This window comes from Cucumis melo, chromosome 4 (genome assembly GCF_025177605.1).
Source record: "Cucumis melo cultivar AY chromosome 4, USDA_Cmelo_AY_1.0, whole genome shotgun sequence".
Classification (NCBI taxonomy): Eukaryota; Viridiplantae; Streptophyta; class Magnoliopsida; order Cucurbitales; family Cucurbitaceae; genus Cucumis; species Cucumis melo.
In genome coordinates this window covers 27,659,373-27,679,968 of record NC_066860.1, presented here as the reverse complement: position 1 = coordinate 27,679,968, position 20,596 = coordinate 27,659,373, and the positions used below count along the sequence as shown (strand labels likewise).

General features: G+C 40.1%; 2 protein-coding genes across 5 annotated transcripts; both read left to right on the top strand.

Moving 5' to 3' along the window:
• Positions 1–396: 396 nt before the first annotated feature.
• LOC127148983 (uncharacterized) lies at positions 397–1,968 on the top strand. Its single transcript, XM_051083419.1, is given in 2 exon segments — positions 397–619; positions 824–1,968. Coding segments are annotated over 2 exon segments (1,368 nt in total).
• Positions 1,969–14,007: 12,039 nt separating this feature from the next.
• LOC103502674 (mitogen-activated protein kinase kinase 3) lies at positions 14,008–19,400 on the top strand. 4 transcript variants are annotated; one of them, XM_008466693.3, is made up of 11 exons: positions 14,008–14,143; positions 14,326–14,440; positions 14,698–14,952; positions 15,492–15,710; positions 15,824–15,961; positions 16,074–16,241; positions 16,398–16,511; positions 17,414–17,521; positions 17,980–18,071; positions 18,562–18,948; positions 19,049–19,400. In XM_008466693.3, the coding sequence occupies exons 2-10, from the start codon at positions 14,339–14,341 to the stop codon at positions 18,920–18,922; spliced, it is 1,557 nt and encodes a 518-aa protein (XP_008464915.1). In that variant the 5' UTR covers positions 14,008–14,143; positions 14,326–14,338; the 3' UTR covers positions 18,923–18,948; positions 19,049–19,400. The 4 variants fall into 4 exon arrangements, with proteins under 4 accessions (XP_008464915.1, XP_008464916.1, XP_050939222.1 ...); XM_008466694.3 differs by having other exon boundaries at positions 14,032–14,143; positions 14,321–14,440; XM_051083265.1 differs by lacking the exon at positions 14,008–14,143 and having other exon boundaries at positions 14,189–14,440.
• The last annotated feature ends 1,196 nt before the right edge of the window (positions 19,401–20,596 follow it).

Here is a 20,596-nt window from a genome sequence, read left to right as displayed (position 1 = left end):
TTACATAGAAGAGATAAAAGGATATGTAAAAAGGCATCAATTAATGAATAGTTCAAATAAAATAAACATCACAAAATGTTAACACCATTCAAGAAGTCATCTATTTAAATCTCATAATGACTTCAAAAAGATTATTTATCAAGTCCACAAAGGAAGTCTATAGCAGTAGCGGAAGAAAATGATGATGAAAGTAATAGAAGTCAGGGAGAATTTGAAGAAGAGACTGAAGTGATTGAAGCTGATGAAGGGGACAGCCTATCTTGCATCTTACAGAGAGTTCTAATTTCTTCAAAAGAAGAGAATCAATTGCAACGACATAGTTTATTCAAGACAAGATGTACAATTCAAGGCAAAGTTTGCAATGTAATCATCAATAATGGAAGCAGCGAAAACTTTATGTCCAAAAAATTAGTTACAGCTCTCAACCTCAAAACGCAACCGCAAGGAAAACCTTACAAAATCGGCTTGATAAAGAAAGGAGGAGAAATCTTGATCTCTGAAATTTGTTCTGTTCCTCTATCTATTGGGAATAGCTACAAGGATCAAATAGTATGTGATGTAATTGAAATGGACGTTTGTCACATCCTATTAGGGAGACCTTGGCAGTTTGATGTCCAAAGTATGCACAAAGGCAGAGAGAATACCTATGAGTTCATGTGGATGAATAAAAAGGTAAATTCTTCTTCCTTTACAGAAAAGAAAAGATGATAGTATTGTGAAAAATCAGAAGAAATGCAATCTATTTGTAACTATGAGTGGAAAGAAATTTCTTAGAGAAAGAGAGAATGAAATTTTGGGCATTGTCATGTCGGGGACTGAAGAGGCAACAAAGATGAACAAATCCCTGAAGCCATTAAAGAATTGTTCAAGAAGTATCCTAAAATCAGCAAAGAACCTACAGGCCTTCCTCCTTTGCGTGATATACAGCACAATATTGAATTACTTCCAGGTGCCTCTCTTCCTCACTTATCTCACTATCGCATGAGCCCAAATGAATATAAAATTTTACATGATACCATTGAAGAATTATTAAAAAATGGGCACATTAAGCCAAGCTTTAGCCCTTGTGCAGTACCAGCACTACTAACTCCCAAAAAAGATGAAACTTGAAGGATGTGTGTGGATAGTAGAGCTATCAACAAAATCACAGTAAAATATAGATTTCCAATCCCAAGGGTCAGGGATTTGTTAGATCAATTGGGAGGTGCTTGTATCTTTTCGAAGATTGATCTAAGAAGTGGCTATTATCAAATACGTATTAGACCTGGAGATGAATGGAAAATAACCTTCAAGACCAACGAAGGACTTTTTGAGTGGCTTGTAATGCAATTTGGCCTTTCTAATGCTCCTAGCACTTTCATGAGGTTGATGAACAAGGTACTACATCCTTTCTTAAACAAGTTCATTATAGTTTACTTTGATGACATTCTTGTCTTTAGCAAAACCTATGATCAACACCTCCAACACATTGACCAGCTGTTCCAAGTACTTAATCACAATGAACTTTATGTAAATCTCAAGAAGTGCATTTTCTGCTGTAATGAAATAGCCTTCTTGGGGTTCATAATCAGAAAAGATCATGTTCTAATGGATGAGAAGAAGGTAGAAACAATTAAAAACTGGTCAACTTCAACTACTGTCAAACAAGTGCAAGCATTCTTGGGATTGGCTTCATTCTACAGGAAGTTTATCCAAAACTTCAGTTCCATTGCTGCACCTATAACAGATTGTTTAAAGAAAGGAGCATTCCAGTGGGGTCCTAAACAACAACATAGTTTCAACCTGCTAAAAGAAAGTTTGAGCAGCAGCCCAGTTCTTAAACTACTAGACTTTTCCCAAGCTTTTGAAGTAGCAGTAGACGCCTGTGGCACTGGTATTGGAGTTGTCATTTCTCAACAAGGACATTCAATCGCATATTTCAGTGAGAAATTAAGCAAGTCTAGACAGTCATGGAGTACTTATGAGTAGGAACTGTACGCATTGGTGAGGGCCTTAAAACAATGGAAGCACTATCTTCTCTCTAGAGAGTTTATACTCTTGACATATCATTTCTCATTGAAATACCTACACTCTCAAAAGTCAATCAGCAGAATGCATGCTAGATGGATTTCCTATATCCAAATAATCGACTTTGTCATTAAACATCCAGCTGGAAAGGAGAATAAAGTTGATGATGCACTGAGTAGAAAAAGCAACTTATTATCTATCATATCCTCAGAAATCACTGCCTTTAATCGTGTAACGACCCAACTTTCCGGACTAAGCTGAGGTCACTACCAAATACCAAAACTCGACCATTCAACATAAAATTTAAAACGGACCAGTTACGATTCATTAAAGCATTAGAAACCTTACAAAAAGACAGTTTCGGGCCCTATTTTAAATCAATAAAAAAAAGTCACAAATAAAAACTCAAGTCACCAGTTCAAAATCACAAGTCAAATATTCTGACAAAATACATAGCGGAAGCGATAAGAAAACCAGACGCGTCCATATGGCCTTCACGCGTCCTTCCTGCCTCTCGTTGGTCTGCCCCTCGCTGTGTCCTTACCTGAAAAGTTAAAGAAGAGAAAAGGGTGAGTATAAACATACCCAGTAAGGGACCCACTACTGGGCCCGTTAGGGGACAACAGTTAACTTCCTATTCGGGGGTACCCTACATAACAATCTAGTGGTTCCGTAGAACGCACATATCAGTCTAGTGCTCCCGAAGGATGCACATATCAGTCTAGTGCTCCCGAAGGATGCACGTATCAGTCTAGTACTCCCGAAGGATGCACACATCAGTCTAGTGCTCCCGAAGGATGCACGTATCAGTCTAGTGCTCCCGAAGGATGCACACATCAGTCTAGTGCTCCCGAAGGATGCACCTATCAGTCTAGTGCTCCCGAAGGATGCACCTATCCGTAAGGCACACTACCCCATAGATGAAGCTAACCGTTACCCCTCAGTCCATACTAAACCGTCTACATCAGTCATACCCCAACGGCATTCATATTACAGTTCCGCCATAGGCTTTGTCAGTCAGATAGTATAGGTTTAAACAACTACGCCCTCAGTTGCTATACGCATCACCAATTCGCACACCATTAGGGAAAACCCTAGACCCAATCAACTAACTAACCAAAACCGGACTCACTGTCCTTCCCCGTCCAAACTCCATGATCAACATCCAGACCAATGCTTTACTACATACTGAACCGTAACTTCAAGGTCCATCAACATAAAATCTCAATCTACAATTAGCAGTCACAGTATCTTTACATCAGACAAAATATAATAACAGTGCTTAACAGTCAACACGCATACAGTTATTCAGTACAATCACTAACGTGTAATCCCCTGTGGATTACTACGTTTTCAGCCTGGATTCGGGGTCCAGTAGTAGGAAAACCCTTACCTGATACTCGGTTATGCTCCTCGATCGAATCCACGCTCAACGGATCAACCTAAACGAAAACACAAAGGTTTTAGTTGATGACTCTAGTAGAAGTCGTCTTAAAAGGTCCGAAACGACACCCGTTGACTTACCCAAGGAAAGGAAAGCTATCTCCAAACAAGGCTGCCGCAGAACCCGAGGGCTTAAACGTCAATTCCTTACTACCTTTAAGGGGTGAAAGATAGGATCAAAACTTATTCCAATAATCAACTCGAATCGGATATGGCAACATTAGGGAATTCATCAAACAAAACCTTATCGAAGACTCACCGTGAACCGAAGTGGAGGAAGGAAGGCTTAGGTGGCTCGGCTCGGCTCGGCTCGGTTCGGCTCGGCTCGGCTTGGTTCTCGGCTCGGCTCGGCTCGGCTCGACTCGGCTCACGCGGCTCACTCGGCTCGGCTCACTCGGCTCACTCGGATTCGTTTGTGGCTCACGGCTCGGACTGGAAGCGGGTCTCGGGTCGGATTGGATGAAAACGGGCAGCCACGGTTTTGATGGTTCTTTCTTCCGGCGAACGACGGCGGTACGATGGGGGCTGCAGCAACCGGCGAACCTCACGGTGGCGGCGTCAGCTGGGACCCGACGGACGACGACGAAGAGAACGGGATGCGGCTGCTTGCAAGCTTTCGCTCGGACTGACGGCTGGCGGAAAACTCAAGGGTGCGGCGGTTGTGGAGATCCGGCAGCGAAGAAGCTGAAGAGAAGAAGAAGAAATAGTGGCGTCGGGCGGACGTGAGGGAGGAAATGAAAATGGACGAAGGAGAAACGAAGGAGAAGGAGAAAACGAAAGGGAGCGGCGGCGCGAGGAGAGAAACGAAATTCGGATGGGGGAGAAGGAGAAGCGGCGCGCGTTTAGGTTTTCCTTTTTTTAAAAAAAATGTTATATATATATATATTATATAATAATAAATATAACTAATAAATAAATATTAATATTAATTAATTATATTAATAATAAATAATAATATATATTAATCAAAGTAAATATAATTTATAATAACATATTACTATTAAATAATTATAATAATATTAAATAATAATATTAATATTTATTTTAAATAAATAAAAAGAAAATATTAACATTAAAAATTGTAATAATAATTCCCGATAATAATAATATAATCAATATTATATTATTATTTTATCGTTTTACAAAAACTCAAATTTCCGAACAATTCACTTACAAATGCTAAAATTTTACCTCGAACTTCGGGGCGTTACATTCTTCCCTCCTTAGGGAACTTTCGTCCACGAAAGTTTTATTCCTCGAACAGCTCGGGATAACGGGATCTCATGTCATCTTCTCGCTCCCATGTAGCCTCTTCCACCCGGTGATTCCGCCACAAGACTTTAACCAAAGGAATTTCTTTATTCCTCAACGTTTTCACCTCTCTAGCCAGCACCTCAACGGGTTGTTCAGTATAGCTCAAGTTTTCATCAATCTCTAGTGTCTCGTAATCCACTACATGGGATGGATCTGGCACGTACTTCCTCAACATAGAAACATGAAACACATCATGAACTGTCGAGAGTGATGGGGGCAACGCCAAGCGATAAGCTACAGGGCCAATCCGCTCCAGAATCTCAAACGGCCCAACAAAACGGGGACTCAGCTTTCCCCTCCTTTCAAATCGTAAAACACCTCTCATAGGTGCTACTTTTAAGAACACCTTGTCCCCTACCTCAAATTCAAGATCCTTCCGCCTCACATCTGCATAACTCTTCTGTCTACTCTGAGCGGTATGCATACGTGATCTAATCTTCTGTATCGCTTCATTGGTAGATTGAACTAACTCAGGGCCCATCAATCTCTGCTCACCTACCTCACCCCAGCAAACCGGGGATCTACAACATTTGCCGTACAGGGCCTCAAATGGTGCCATGCCAATAGTAGCCTGATAACTGTTATTATAAGCAAATTCCATCAAATGTAAGTGGGAGTCCCAGCTACCTGGAAATTCCAATGCACACGCTCGCAACATATCCTCTAAAACTTGGTTCAGACGCTCAGTCTGACCGTCAGTCTGTGGATGGAAAGCTGTACTAAAGTCTAACCTCGTGCCCATAGCAGCCTGCAAACCCTTCCAGAATTTGGAAGTGAAACGGGCATCTCTATCAGAAACAATCGACACTGGCACTCCATGTAATCTCACTATCTCAGACATGTACAACTGTGCCCACTTACTAGCAGTATAGGTGGATTTACCCGGAACGAAGTGCGCTGATTTAGTAAGTCTGTCCACCACAACCCAAATCACTGTAAAACCCCTCAGAGTTCTCGGCAGCCCTGTAATGAAATCCATGGACACGTTTTCCCACTTCCATTCCGGTATGCTCAAGGGTTGTAATAAACCCGCTGGCTTCTGCCTTGGTGCCTTAACCTGCTGACACACCAAGCATCTACTAACAAATTCTGCTACTTCCCTCTTCATGTTACGCCACCAATAAACCCGCTTCAGGTCCTGATACATCTTCGTACTACCTGGGTGCATAGAAAATGGGGAACTGTGAGCCTCAGATAATAATTCTGTCTTAACCGCCCTATCCGACGGCACACAGAGGCGTCTCTCGAACAAAAGTCCACCATCAGAGGATAATGAGAACTCAACCGCTTGCCCTGCCTCTGCTAGGCCACGTTTCTCAACCAGATAAGGATCGTTACTCTGAGCATCAATGATCCTTTGCCTCAAAGTCGGCTGTACCGTCAACTGGGCTAACTGCATAGTAACTGCCCCCACGGACACTGCAATCTCAGCCCGCTCGAGATCCCGATGCAATGGGGCCTGTCGGGTAATAAGTGCTGCCGAATGTGGTACCTTTCTACTAAGAGCATCAGCTACCACATTCGCCTTGCCTGGATGATACAGTATCTCACAATCGTAATCCTTCACTAACTCAAGCCACCTTCGCTGTCTCATATTCAATTCTTTCTGAGTAAAGAAGTATTTCAAGCTCTTATGATCCGTGAATATCTGTATCTTTTCACCATATAAGTAATGCCTCCATATTTTCAAAGCAAAGACCACTGCTGCCAACTCTAAATCATGTGTAGGGTAGTTCTGCTCATGACTCTTCAACTGACGAGACGCATAAGCGACCACCTTACCCTGCTGCATCAAGACACAACCCAAACCCTTCTTGGAAGCATCACTATAAATCACAAAACTGCCAGATCCATCAGGCACAGTAAGAACCGGTGCGGTAACTAGCTTCTGTTTAAGGTTCTGGAAACTGTCCTCACATGCCTTGCTCCAAACAAAAGGAGCTCCCTTTCTGGTCAACTGAGTAAGAGGAGTAGCTATACGAGAAAAGTTCTCCACAAACCGTCGATAATAGCCTGCTAAACCCAGAAAGCTACGAACCTCACTGACTGTGGAAGGTCGGGTCCAACCGGTGACTGCCTCTATCTTAGCTGGATCCACAGAGACTCCAGCCTTAGAAACCACGTGACCCAGAAAAGACACCTGCTTCAGCCAAAACTCGCATTTCGAGAACTTTGCATACAACTTATTATCCCGAAGTGTTTGCAGAACTATACGTAAATGCTCCTCATGTTCGGCCTCCGTCTTGGAGTATATCAAGATATCGTCGATAAACACGATCACAAAAGTATCTAGGAACTCCCTAAACACTCTGTTCATCAAGTCCATAAACACTGCCGGAGCATTCGTCAAACCAAAAGACATCACAATAAACTCGTAGTGTCCATACCTGGAACGAAACGCTGTCTTCGGTACATCCCCATCCTTAATCCTCAGCTGATGGTATCCCGACCGAAGATCAATCTTAGAGAACACTGTGGCTCCCTGTAACTGGTCAAATAGATCGTCGATCCTGGGCAAGGGATATCTGTTCTTTACGGTTACCTTGTTCAACTCCCTATAGTCAATGCATAGACGCATCGATCCATCCTTCTTCTTAACGAATAAAACTGGCGCACCCCAAGGTGACACGCTCGGTCGAATGAACCCCTTATCAAGCAATTCCTGTAACTGTACCTTCAGTTCTTTCAGTTCTGCGGGGGCCATTCTGTAAGGGGCTTTGGATATAGGAACCGTGCCCGGCTCCAACTCTATGGCAAACTCAACCTCTCTGTGAGGAGGTAACCCTGGAAGTTCCTCAGGAAAAACGTCCGGATAGTCCCTCACCACCGGTTCTGACGACAGGGATACATCCGCCTCTCTAGTATCCACCACACTCGCTAAGATACCTCAAGTACCCTAACTGAGCAGCTTACTGGCCCTGATGGCTGAGATTACCTGAGGCAACGACTTTGACCCTCCTCCCTTAAATTTAAAACTGGCCATCGAGGGAGGGTTAAACGTTACCTCCTTACGGGAACAATCTATGCTGGCGTGGTTAGCGGCCAACCAATCCATACCCAGGATTACATCAAAGTCAAGCATATCCAAGACTATCAGCGTTACTTCAATCACATGGCCTGCTATCTCAATCTGGCATGCTTTCACCTTTTCCTTCGACAACATACACTCCCCGGAAGGAGTAGATACTGATAGAATATGGTGTAAGGGCTCTACCTCTAAGCGGGCATGCAACACAAATGCGGAAGAGATAAAAGAATGTGACGAACCCGAATCAAACAAAACTAAGGCGTAATGCCCCAACACTGGAAGCGTACCTGTCACTACCGTGCCTGCCTTCTCAGCCTCAGTCTTGTTGGTAGCAAAGACCCTACCCTGATGTGGAGCACCTGCTCCCTGATTCTGCTCGTTTCCCGTAAGTCTCAACGGGCATCTATCAGCTGTATGACCCTCTTGCCTACACTTAAAGCAAGTCCTGGTCCCGAATAAGCAACGGCCCAGATGGTGCTTCCCACAAGTGGTGCACAACGGCTTCCCTCTGGCAGCCTCCCCTGCCTCAAAAGGTTTCTGCTGGAAGCGGCGAAACTCACCACCTGATCTGAAATTCCGCTGTGGCACTGGAACAGGCTGCTGCTCAGCCTTCCTCTTCTGTCTCGATGTCGAACCTCTACTAGCGGTCTTAGACGAGTTAGCCCTCTCCTGTAAACTGAGATCCACTGCCAGGCGCAGTGCATCGGCATGAGTAGCGGGTCGGAAAGCTCGGACCAAACCCTGAATGTCCAGTCGGAGGCCTCTAACAAACTTATCAGCTCTGGCCGCCTCGGTCGCTATCATCTCGGGAGCGAAGCGGGATAACATGTCAAACTCCGCATCATACTGCTCCACTGTCATGTCACCCTGCTCTAAGTTCAGGAACTCCTGCCGCTTGGCGTCTCTCAAACTAGCAGAGAAGAATTTCGCATAGAAACTCTCCTTAAACTGCTGCCACGTGATCTGACTCACATCACCACCTAGCATTCTCTCTGTAGTCTCCCACCATGCAGTACCTCTGTCAGTCAACATAAAAACAGCACACTGAACTTTCTGATCCTCAGGGCATTTCATGTAACGGAATATGGTCTCCAAGGACGATAACCACATCTGAGCCCTGGTGGGGTCCTCCAAAGACCCATCGAACGTCGTGGGATTATACTTCCTGAAATCCCTCAGGTGCTTAGCCTCTGCTGACAACTGATCCGGCACAAACTGGGGCGCAACTGGTACTGGAGCCGGAGCTGGAGCAGGAGCTGGTGCTGGAGCTGGCGCTGGAGCTGGCGCCGGAGTTGGCGAGGCAGGCTTCTGCTGCTCCCGCATCTGCATAATCAAATCTCTAAACCTCTGCTCCATGGCGGCTAGGTCCGCATGAGTAACTGGCGCAGCCGGGTCAGGGGCTTGGGCTACAGGCTGCACCTCAGGTTGAACGCGTCCTGCTCCCCTTCCTCGGCCTCCTCGGCCACCCCTACGTGCACCTCTCCTTGGCGGCATTTCCCTAACAACCACCAACGATCCCTTTAGTCATAATGGTAATTGAATTTGCAGTTTAACTTAGGTAAGGTAATGCATGTAGAGTTATACATATACTTTCATGAGAGCGTACCTGACGAGTGGCAAGGATCGTTTCAGCCATAAGGACACAAAACACAGACTCACATTATAAGCCAGTCTACAGAACCTAAAACTTAGGCTCTGATACCAACTGTAACGACCCAACTTTCCGGACTAAGCTGAGGTCACTACCAAATACCAAAACTCGACCATTCAACATAAAATTTAAAACGGACCAGTTACGATTCATTAAAGCATTAGAAACCTTACAAAAAGACAGTTTCGGGCCCTAATTTAAATCAATAAAAAAAAGTCACAAATAAAAACTCAAGTCACCAGTTCAAAATCACAAGTCAAATATTCTGACAAAATACATAGCGGAAGCGATAAGAAAACCAGACGCGTCCATATAGCCTTCACGCGTCCTTCCTGCCTCTCGTCGGTCTGCCCCTCGCTGTGCCCTTACCTGAAAAGTTAAAGAAGAGAAAAGGGTGAGTATAAACATACCCAGTAAGGGACCCACTACTGGGCCCGTTAGGGGATAACAGTTAACTTCCTATTCGGGGGTATCCTACATAACAATCTAGTGGTTCCGTAGAACGCACATATCAGTCTAGTGCTCCCGAAGGATGCACATATCAGTCTAGTGCTCCCGAAGGATGCACACATCAGTCTAGTACTCCCGAAGGATGCACACATCAGTCTAGTGCTCCCGAAGGATGCACGTATCAGTCTAGTGCTCCCGAAGGATGCACACATCAGTCTAGTGCTCCCGAAGGATGCACACATCAGTCTAGTGCTCCCGAAGGATGCACACATCAGTCTAGTGCTCCCGAAGGATGCACGTATCAGTCTAGTGCTCCCGAAGGATGCACCTATCAGTCTAGTGCTCCCGAAGGATGCACCTATCCGTAAGGCACATTACCCCATAGATGAAGCTAACCGTTACCCCTCAGTCCATACTAAACCGTCTACATCAGTCATACCCCAACGACATTCATATTACAGTTCCGCCATAGGCTTTGTCAGTCAGATAGTATAGGTTTAAACAACTACGCCCTCAGTTGCTATACGCATCACCAATTCGCACACCATTAGGGAAAACCCTAGACCTAATCAACTAACCAACCAAAACCGGACTCACTGTCCTTCCCCGTCCAAACTCCATGATCAACATCCAGACCAATGCTTTACTACATACTGAACCGTAACTTCAAGGTCCATCAACATAAAATCTCAATCTACAATTAGCAGTCACAGTATCTTTACATCAGACAAAATATAATAACAGTGCTTAACAGTCAACACGCATACAGTTATTCAGTACAATCACTAACGTGTAATCCCCTGTGGATTACTACGTTTTCAGCCTGGATTCGGGGTCCAGTAGTAGGAAAACCCTTACCTGATACTCGGTTATGCCCCTCGATCGAATCCACGCTCAACGGATCAACCTAAACGAAAACACAAAGGTTTTAGTTGATGACTCTTGTAGAAGTCGTCTTAAAAGGTCCGAAACGACACCCGTTGACTTCCCCAAGGAAAGGAAAGCTATCTCCAAACAAGTCTGCCGCAGAACCCGAGGGCTTAAACGTCAATTCCTTACTACCTTTAAGGGGTGAAAGATAGGATCAAAACTTATTCCAATAATCAACTCGAATCGGATATGGCAACATTAGGGAATTCATCAAACAAAACCTTACCGAAGACTCACCGTGAACCGAAGTGGAGGAAGGAAGGCTTAGGTGGCTCGGCTCGGCTCGGCTTGGCCTCAGCTCAGCTCGGCTCGGCTCGGTTCGACTTAACTCGGCTTGGTTCTCGGCTCGGCTCGGCTTGGCTCGGCTTGGTTCTCGGCTCGGCTCGGCTCACGCGGCTCACTCGGATTCGTTTGTGGCTCACGGCTCGGACTGGAAGCGGGTCTCGGGTCGGATTGGATGAAAACGGGCAGCCACGGTTTTGATGGTTCTTTCTTCCGGCGAACGACGGCGGTACGATGGGGGCTGCAGCAACCGGCGAACCTCACGGTGGCGGCGTCAGCTGGGACCCGACGGACGACGACGAAGAGAACGGGATGCGGCTGCTTGCAAGCTTTCGCTCGGACTGACGGCTGGCGGAAAACTCAAGGGTGCGGCGGCTGTGGAGATCCGGCGGCGAAGAAGCTGAAGAGAAGAAGAAGAAATAGTGGCGTCGGGCGGACGTGAGGGAGGAAATGAAAATGGACGAAGGAGAAACGAAGGAGAAGGAGAAAACGAAAGGGAGCGGCGGCGCGAGGAGAGAAACGAAATTCGGATGGGGGAGAAGGAGAAGCGGCGCGCGTTTAGGTTTTCCTTTTTTTAAAAAAATGTTATATATATATATATATATATTATATAATAATAAATATAACTAATAAATAAATATTAATATTAATTAATTATATTAATAATAAATAATAATATATATTAATCAAAGTAAATATAATTTATAATAACATATTACTATTAAATAATTATAATAATATTAAATAATAATATTAATATTTATTTTAAATAAATAAAAAGAAAATATTAACATTAAAAATTGTAATAATAATTCCCGATAATAATAATATAATCAATATTATATTATTATTTTATCGTTTTACAAAAACTCAAATTTCCGAACAATTCACTTACAAATGCTAAAATTTTACCTCGAACTTCGGGGCGTTACAAATCGCTTAACTGAATTATATGAGAAAGACCGTAATTTTGAAAGTATATAGGAGAAGTGCTCTAACCATACATATGTTGGAGATTTCCACATATTTGATGGTTTTCTATTCAAAAATGATCTCCTTTGCATCCCACACACTTCATTAAGAGAAGAACTGATAAAAGAAGCACACTCAGGAGGCTTGGCCGAACACTTTGCACAATAGAAAACCTATGAAATTCTTGCCAAACAATTCTATTGGCCTCAAATCCGAAAGGACACCTTTAACTAGGTTAAAAGGTGTAGCATTTGTCAAAAAGCAAAGGGAACATCAACCAATGTTGGCCTTTATACACCACTACCTATTCCAAAGATTTTGTACTTGGATTGCCAAAAACACAACGGGGGTATGATTCAGTCATGGTTGTAGTAGATCGTTACAACAAAATGGCACATTTTCTAGCTTGTAAGAAGACCAATGATGTTGTCCATATAGCTAATTTGTTCTTCGAGGAGATTGTGAGACTACATGGCATGCCAAAATCAATAGTATCCGACAGAGATGTGAAATTCCTCAGTCACTTTTGGCGGACTCTATGGAAGAAACTAGACACGATCTTGAAATACAATACAACAGCTCACCCCCAAACCGACGGACAGACCGAAGTGACAAACAGAACATTAGGTAATCTAATCAGATGCCTAAGCTGATCTAAACCAAACAATGGGATCTCAACCTAGCCCAAGCAGAATTTGCATTCAACAATATGCAAAACAGAGCTACAAGGAGATGTCCATTCGAAATTGTGTATACAAAAACCCCAGACTCACTTTTGACTTGACCAAACTGCCTTAACCAAATGACATTAGCAATGAAGCTGAAGAAATGATAGAAAAAGTTCAAAAGCTACACCAAGAAGTGCAGGATCACCTCCAAAAAACAACAAATTCTTATAAGCTAAGCAAAGACAAGAAGAGAAGAGAAGTAAGATTCCAAGAAGGAGATCTTGTGATGATACACTTGAAGAAAAACAGGTTCCCAACAGGAACCTACAACAAATTAAAAAATAGACAGATCGGACCCTGTAGAGTTCTAGAAAAATACGGAGATAATGCCTATAGAATTGAACTTCCAAATGATATCCACATCAATCCCATCTTCAATATCGCTGATCTAAAACCATACCACGCACTAGATGGCTTCTTCTTACAATAGCTACATCAACTCGAGACGAGCTGATTTCGGGAGGGAGGGATTTGATGTAAGGCCAACGACCATAGAGTTAGTTTTAACTAACTAACTATCAATTAGTTAAATCACAACAGTAATAAAACTACTTTCTTCCACAGCTACCTTCAACTTGGTAGACTGAGATTAACTCATGAAAAAATAGAGTCCAGTTGTTACCAAAAAGGTATCCTTCTTTAAATCAGGCATGATTTTAACAACCCACGTAAGCATAATTAATTGGTTAAAGCAAGTTAAATTGGTTAAAGTATGCATCCTCCACTCCTAATGGGAATTAATTTGTAATGGAATATCATTCATAATTCATATTTGGATTGAACTATTTTTTGTTCGATTTGTAATATTAAACTCATATGAACTTACTGTTTTCACCCCAAGAATCTCTTATTCTCATTTGATCGTATTTGTAGTAATTTGGATTACATTCTATCCTTCGAAAACAGCCTTTCCCAGTTTTAAATTAATACCATTATTAGTGGAAATTATAAATTGATAGTTTTCTAACTAATACGACGTGGTTTCAAGTGAAATAGAAAGAGAAACGACTAATTAGTCAAAGTCGTAAATCATTTTACTTACGAGAATCTCCACGTCCCGTCACCGTCAAGAAACGAAAATTGTAAATTAGTAAACTTCGATTCTACGACGTCGTTTCTAAGGTAACCAATAACGAAGCGTTCTTAACCGACATTTGCTTCGTTCCACGTGGCACTATTATATTGGTGAAGTCAAAGGCGGAGGCCAATAACAAAGCAATTCAGCAACCCGAATTTCTCGATTCGGCGCGCAGTGGGACATGCTCGAATCTTAGCGACCAAATTTATCGGAGAAAAAACGATTTTGGGGAATTTTTGAAGAGGTTTTTTCGATTGTGGGTTAGTGATTCGATCGCGTTTTTTTCGCCAATTTTACTCTCTTTTTTTTTTTTTTCGATTCTCATCTCATTGAATTGTTTGTTCTGTTGTACATTTACTACATTGTTCGTTTTACTTTAATTTCCTAAATTTAGTCAATCTTGAGCTTGAAACTGTGTTGATCACGCTGTGAAATAGTGTAGAAATTGTTCGAAAATGGCGGGTCTTGAGGAACTCAAGAAGAAACTTACTCCATTGTTTGATGCTGAAAAGGGGCTTTCGATGGACTCCCCTGTGGACCCGTCTGATTCTTATACGGTAACCTAATCGCAATTGAAATTTTAGAAGAGGGTTTTTTTTTTGTTTTTCTGTGTAATTTGAATGGGTTTTCTTCCTATTTGTTAAGAATTTGAATTAAATTTTAGCTAATGGATGAATTAACGCAGTATCATAGTAAAAGGTCTTATGTTCAGACTCACATTGATAGTTTGCGTTACTTAAATGAAGTATTAACTAATGGATATAATTGATTAAAAACTAATTGCTGAGAAATTTTCTTGCTGTTTCTTCTGAAGTTTTCTGACAATGGGACCGTAAATTTGCTAAGCCGATCATATGGGGTTTATAATTTCAATGAGCTAGGGTTACAAAAATGCACATCATGGCTGGCCGATGATTCGGGGAGCAGTGAGAGGACATATCGATGTGCTTCCCGTGAAATGAGGATATTTGGAGCCATCGGTAGTGGTGCTAGCAGTGTTGTTCAGAGAGCTATCCACATTCCTGCTCATCGAATCATGGCACTAAAGAAGATTAATATCTTTGAAAAGGTTTGTGATTTGGCATTCTCACTGTTTCTTTGCTTGTTGATGTTTGTTTTTAGCGATGACTAGTTATTATGATGTAATCTGATGTGTTGAAGACGTCATCTTTGAGATGCCAAACATATTTTGTTTAAAGAGAGAATGTCTGTGGTCCAGAAGGCAGCATAGTTGAAACTCATTATCTTAGAAGGAGATATTCTATGATTGCCTTTGTCAGGCTACCCTATATGTACCTTTCGTTTTTCTTTTTTTGAAACTATCCTATATGTACCTTAATCGACATTTATATTACAAAAATAGCAGAATGTTGTTCTTTTTAGCTACTTTAAAGATCATATGAGCATACAACAATAGAACTTGCTGTTTGATTAACTATTCTAATCCATAATGGATGTGTTTAAGCCAATCCATATGCTTAACTGTACTTTGTTGTTTTGTTTCCAGTGAATGATATTGTAATCTTTTATTGTAAACAGATCTCAAATGAATTGACCAGCATCCATCTTAATCTTTTTCTTATGTTTTTCAATTTTCTTGCATTCTAGGAGAAAAGACAGCAGCTTCTTACCGAAATACGGACACTATGCGAAGCACCCTGTTCTGAGGGTCTTGTGGAGTTTCATGGAGCATTTTATACCCCTGATTCTGGGCAAATAAGCATCGCTTTGGAATACATGGATGGAGGGTCATTGGCAGATGTCCTGCGTTTGAAAAAATGTATACCTGAGCCTGTCCTTTCTACTATGTTTCAGAAGCTTCTTCAAGTATAGTTTTTTTTCCCTTCCTCATTTATTATCTCTAAAATGTTGGACATATTTCTCAATATTATCATACTTGTTCTATTAACTAATTGGTACCATTTCATTCCGTTTTTAAGGGTTTAAGTTACCTGCATGGAGTAAGACATTTGGTTCACAGAGATATAAAGCCAGCTAATTTACTTGTAAATCTAAAGGGTGAAGCAAAGATTACGGATTTTGGCATAAGTGCTGGCTTAGAGAACTCAATGGCAATGGTTTGTTTTTCTTAATTGTTAGCATCCTTACCATTTCCTTTGATATTGTGGGCCATTGAATTGGAGCTTGCAGAGAGAAATTTTTGTTAACTCGGTTTGGATGTGATAACAGTGTGCTACTTTCGTTGGAACTGTCACATACATGTCACCTGAGCGAATTCGAAACGAGAGCTATTCTTATCCAGCTGACATTTGGAGCCTTGGGCTTGCACTCTTTGAGTGTGGTACTGGTGAATTTCCATATTCAGCTACTGAAGGTCTAGTGAACCTTATGTTACAGGTATGAGCTAATGATCAAAAGATATCATACTTTTCCCTCTTAATGTGAACTATACCAACATTGACTCATAACATTTCTCAAATGTTGGGCCCCATTTGTCCAGTGTACTTGCATGCTTAGGTCATCTTTTAACTTATGTAATGTTGCATATGATAGATTTTGGATGACCCGTCTCCATTGCCGTCGAAACATAAGTTTTCGTCTGAGTTTTGCTCGTTTGTGGATGCCTGCTTGCAGAAAGATGCAGATGCTAGGCCAACAGCAGAGCAGGTTGGTCTATGCATATTAGCACTTCGGTTTTGTAGTTGTTGATCATCCATGCATGAATAATGGTTTCCTGAGGGAAGTTGCTTACTTGGAAGATTTAAAATGTTGAGAAAATATTTTAACGACTAAATTAATCTATTATGGACTTAAAGTTTTTGAGCTAATGATAATTTAACATATTATGTGTGCGAAGTACTGAGTTCAAACTCTTTCTATTAGTTCTTTCCCAATTATATTAATATTAAAGTAATAATCTTCATGTTAGAGCCCGTGTGAATTTTGGATTGGCCAATTAGTTATTTCAAAATCTGGTAGGCAAGTTAATAAAAACAAAAGAGATTTATGGATTCAAATCTCCTTGAGTCTGCATACCTTAGATGAAAGAAAATAGTTTGGGTTAAAATTTTATGAGTTTCTTCGCAACTAAAAGTTCTAAAGTTTGGTTGTTGTCTTGCAAGATTAATCGAGGTAAATTCAAACTAGATCATATACTTATAGTATGAAAGAAAATAGTAGGGATGCTCTTCTTTGAGCTCATGTGTAATGAAACTTGTCAATAATCATAATATATTGGATAGATTAAATTGACAATTTTTTGACATGTTCTCGCCTTTATTGGCAAAACTAACTGTTGGTAAAAAATAAGTAAAAACGCCAGCTTGATCCAAGGCCTCAACTAGCTTAATTAATCTGGTGGTGCCTTGAGAACTGTTTTACCAAGCTAGGCATTTATCAAGCCGCCGATGAAAGTTACAACTTTGGTTACTGAAATCATAGTCAAAACTGGATTTCTCTTTTCAAAAGTTTCTTTTATTGTTATTTTAAAAACTTATACATTTTGAGGTAGGTGCAAACTAACATTATTTCAAGATCGATAATGTTTACTTATAATTCTCTGATTGCAGCTGCTTTCACACCCATTTATCAAAAAATATGAGAATGAACAAGTAGACTTAGCAGCATTTGTCCAGAATGTGTTTGATCCAATACAGAGGATGAAGGACTTGGCAGATGTAAGTATATTATATTTATATTCTTGGTCTATAACCATAAAACAATATTACCTTATAAAATTATGTATATCACTCGGTCAGTTGGTGTTCAGTCTGATCTCGTAATATTTTAAGAACAGTTGATCTATATATATGTATATATCAATAATTAAATTGTTAAACAGCAAAGGAAATACCTGAGAACAACGAAATATGCTTTCGCTATTTACCATTTTTATTCGGAAGACTTCTTAAGATTTAGATTATAGAACTTGTTTTTCCCAATCTAAATAATTCTCATCTGCACTTTTTTAATAGTCCCTTGGGTTGTAATATGGATGCGATGGAGCTGTGCTGGTGAAATGGTTAAAAAGTCTTACAAGAACCTGAAGTCTTGTATCTTTAACACCAATGTTACTTTTGCTTGATAAAAGTGGACGCTGACCTTTTTTACTCTTGCTTTTTCTTTTTCTTACCAGATGTTGACAATTCATTATTACTTGCTTTTTGATGGACCTGATGACTTCTGGCACCATACAAAAGCTTTATACCATGAAAGCTCAACTTTAAGGTAGTGTATAGTTGGATTATGTTTTCCCTCATTTTTTGTCGATTTTTTTTTTCTTTTTTGAGAAGTAACACTTTATTAAGTTCATTTTTTAAATTCTCCATTCTGATGCTCATTGCTCAACCCCAAAATTTTAGGACGTTTTTGTGAGGTATAAGAATATTAGTACTGTATTAGTAAGGGGTATAAGGGTAATTAGATGAAATGTAAATTAGTGAATTTTGTTATAAATAGGAGTGAGTGAATGAAGGTAGGCGATTTGTGAGTGATTAGGGCTTGAGTTAGCACACTCAATAGCGAGATTTCAAATACCTTGAACTTTGATTATTTTGTATTTCTTCATCTTTATATTCCAATATATTTAGATCTTCTGACAGTTTTGCACAAACATCTCAAGTCCTTACCAATGACGTTGCCTTTGGCTAAAATGCATTTTGATCTCTAGTTTTCAAGATATTTGTGCTAGAAATTCATATACTTCTTTTGTTTTCAGTTTCTCAGGGAAGCAATTTTCTGGTCCAATTGATATCTTTGGAAAACTATCAGAGATTCGAAGTACATTAGCAGGAGATTGGCCTCTTGAAAAACTAGTTCACGTTGTCGAAAAACTCCAATGTCGAGCCCACGGTCGGGATGGAGTTGCCATAAGGGTGTCAGGATCCTTCATCCTTGGGAACCAGTTCCTCATATGTGGAGACGGTGTACAAGTAGAAGGACTGCCAAATTTTAAGGATCTCTCCATTGACATGGAAAGCAAGAAAATGGGATCCTTCCGGGAGCAGTTCATCATCGAGCCAAGCAATCTCATCGGTCGTTATTTCATTGCTAACCAAGAGCTTTATATAATCCAATAGAAAAATGACACTGCTGTTTGATCCTGGTATGTTCAAGCCTATACACTAATTTGATTGTGCTTTATGATTCCATCTTAGAAACATAACCTTTGTTGAGTTGTTGATTATTTTTGCATTTCTTTGCAGTTTGTGCAACTTTTAGTGAATCTGCAACAAAATGGATCAACCCATCTTTAACTCGGTAACGGAAATTATATATCGAACTTACACAGTTGTTGTAATTTAGAAGGCATCCCAACCATTTCTCATACGAGATGAATCATCTTCAAAACAAGGGTGCCTCAAGAAGGCATTTGAGTCCTCACTTAGTGAGAATATAATCTTAGTTACTAATGTAAATTAATCTAATCTTTCACCATTTCTGTAGTTATTCTTTCTTGTAAAGAAAAGCTAGATTACTTTTTTATTTTGTAAAAAGAATTAGTATTTATCAATTTTTGTAAAATTAATCTAGAAACTCTGTTTTTATTATTTAGTACTTTAGGTTCTTAAATTAAATATAGATCAATACGTTCTTAAAAGATAAATTTGTATGCTATATTGAAAAATGGATGTAAAAGCTCCTTTTTCTTTTCCCATTTTTCCTTTTTTTTTTTCAATTAATAGAAACTGTTAGTTTGATTTTTAGCTAATCATTTGAGGTTCTTAACTTAAATGTCAATAATTATTTTCAAAAATAAAATGGAGGCAACAAAAATGTTACTTTTTCTTAATATATTATATTATCTCTGCCGTACCTTTTTCTTCGTTTAGGTCGTGTTAATTACCAATGAATTAAATTGATTCTCATTACAATATTTTGTTTTGATTAAACAATCAAATTCTCCTTATTTGTTCAACGTCTAGGAGGCCACTAAAAGAGTCGTTCTCATTCTCAATCCATCACTCAACCAACATGAAGTGACCCACTCTTGCCACGACAGCAGCTCGAACAATGGCAATTGGTTCGAGACACCTTTCTTAGAACTGATCATCTTTGCTTTTTATATATGCAAATAATTATATTTGCAAGTTTTATAACTTCTCAACAATTAAAGATCTATTTTATTTTTATCGGGATTTATCTGTACATTGATTTTAAATCCATACCAAAGTAGTTGAGCATCCAAGTGAAACAATAATTTATAAAAGAAAATTTTTCATTTCATATGCTCTCCATCTATGCACCACACAAAAATAAACCTACTAAATATTTTTTTAAAAAAAATGAAAAACATATGAGATAGATATATCTTTCCAATCGTCGTCCATTATTAAGTGACATACTCAAAATAGTTTCAAATTCCTACATCTACTTGCACTGGAAAGGAAAAAAAATCATATTTACTACTGATTTATTAACTCTTAAAATTTAACCCTATATATAGTTGATACATATCAAACTGGCTACCAATCAACACATTGAAATTGATTGAGTTGGTAAAAACTTTCTTAGTGGTAGAAACTTCCTTTCCTTGAGTCATCCATAATGGTAAACTCCAACAATCTTTGTAATCAAAGCATCAAAATGTTTAACTTAAATACCACCAGCTAACTAGATCTTAGCTCAACTAGCCTATTGGTATAAAATTTATAACTGTTGTTCTATTTAATTCTCAAATCCTGATAAAAAATGTAAAGGAAAAAAAAACCCTTATATAACGCTACATACTTGTGGAACTATCCAAAATTCAA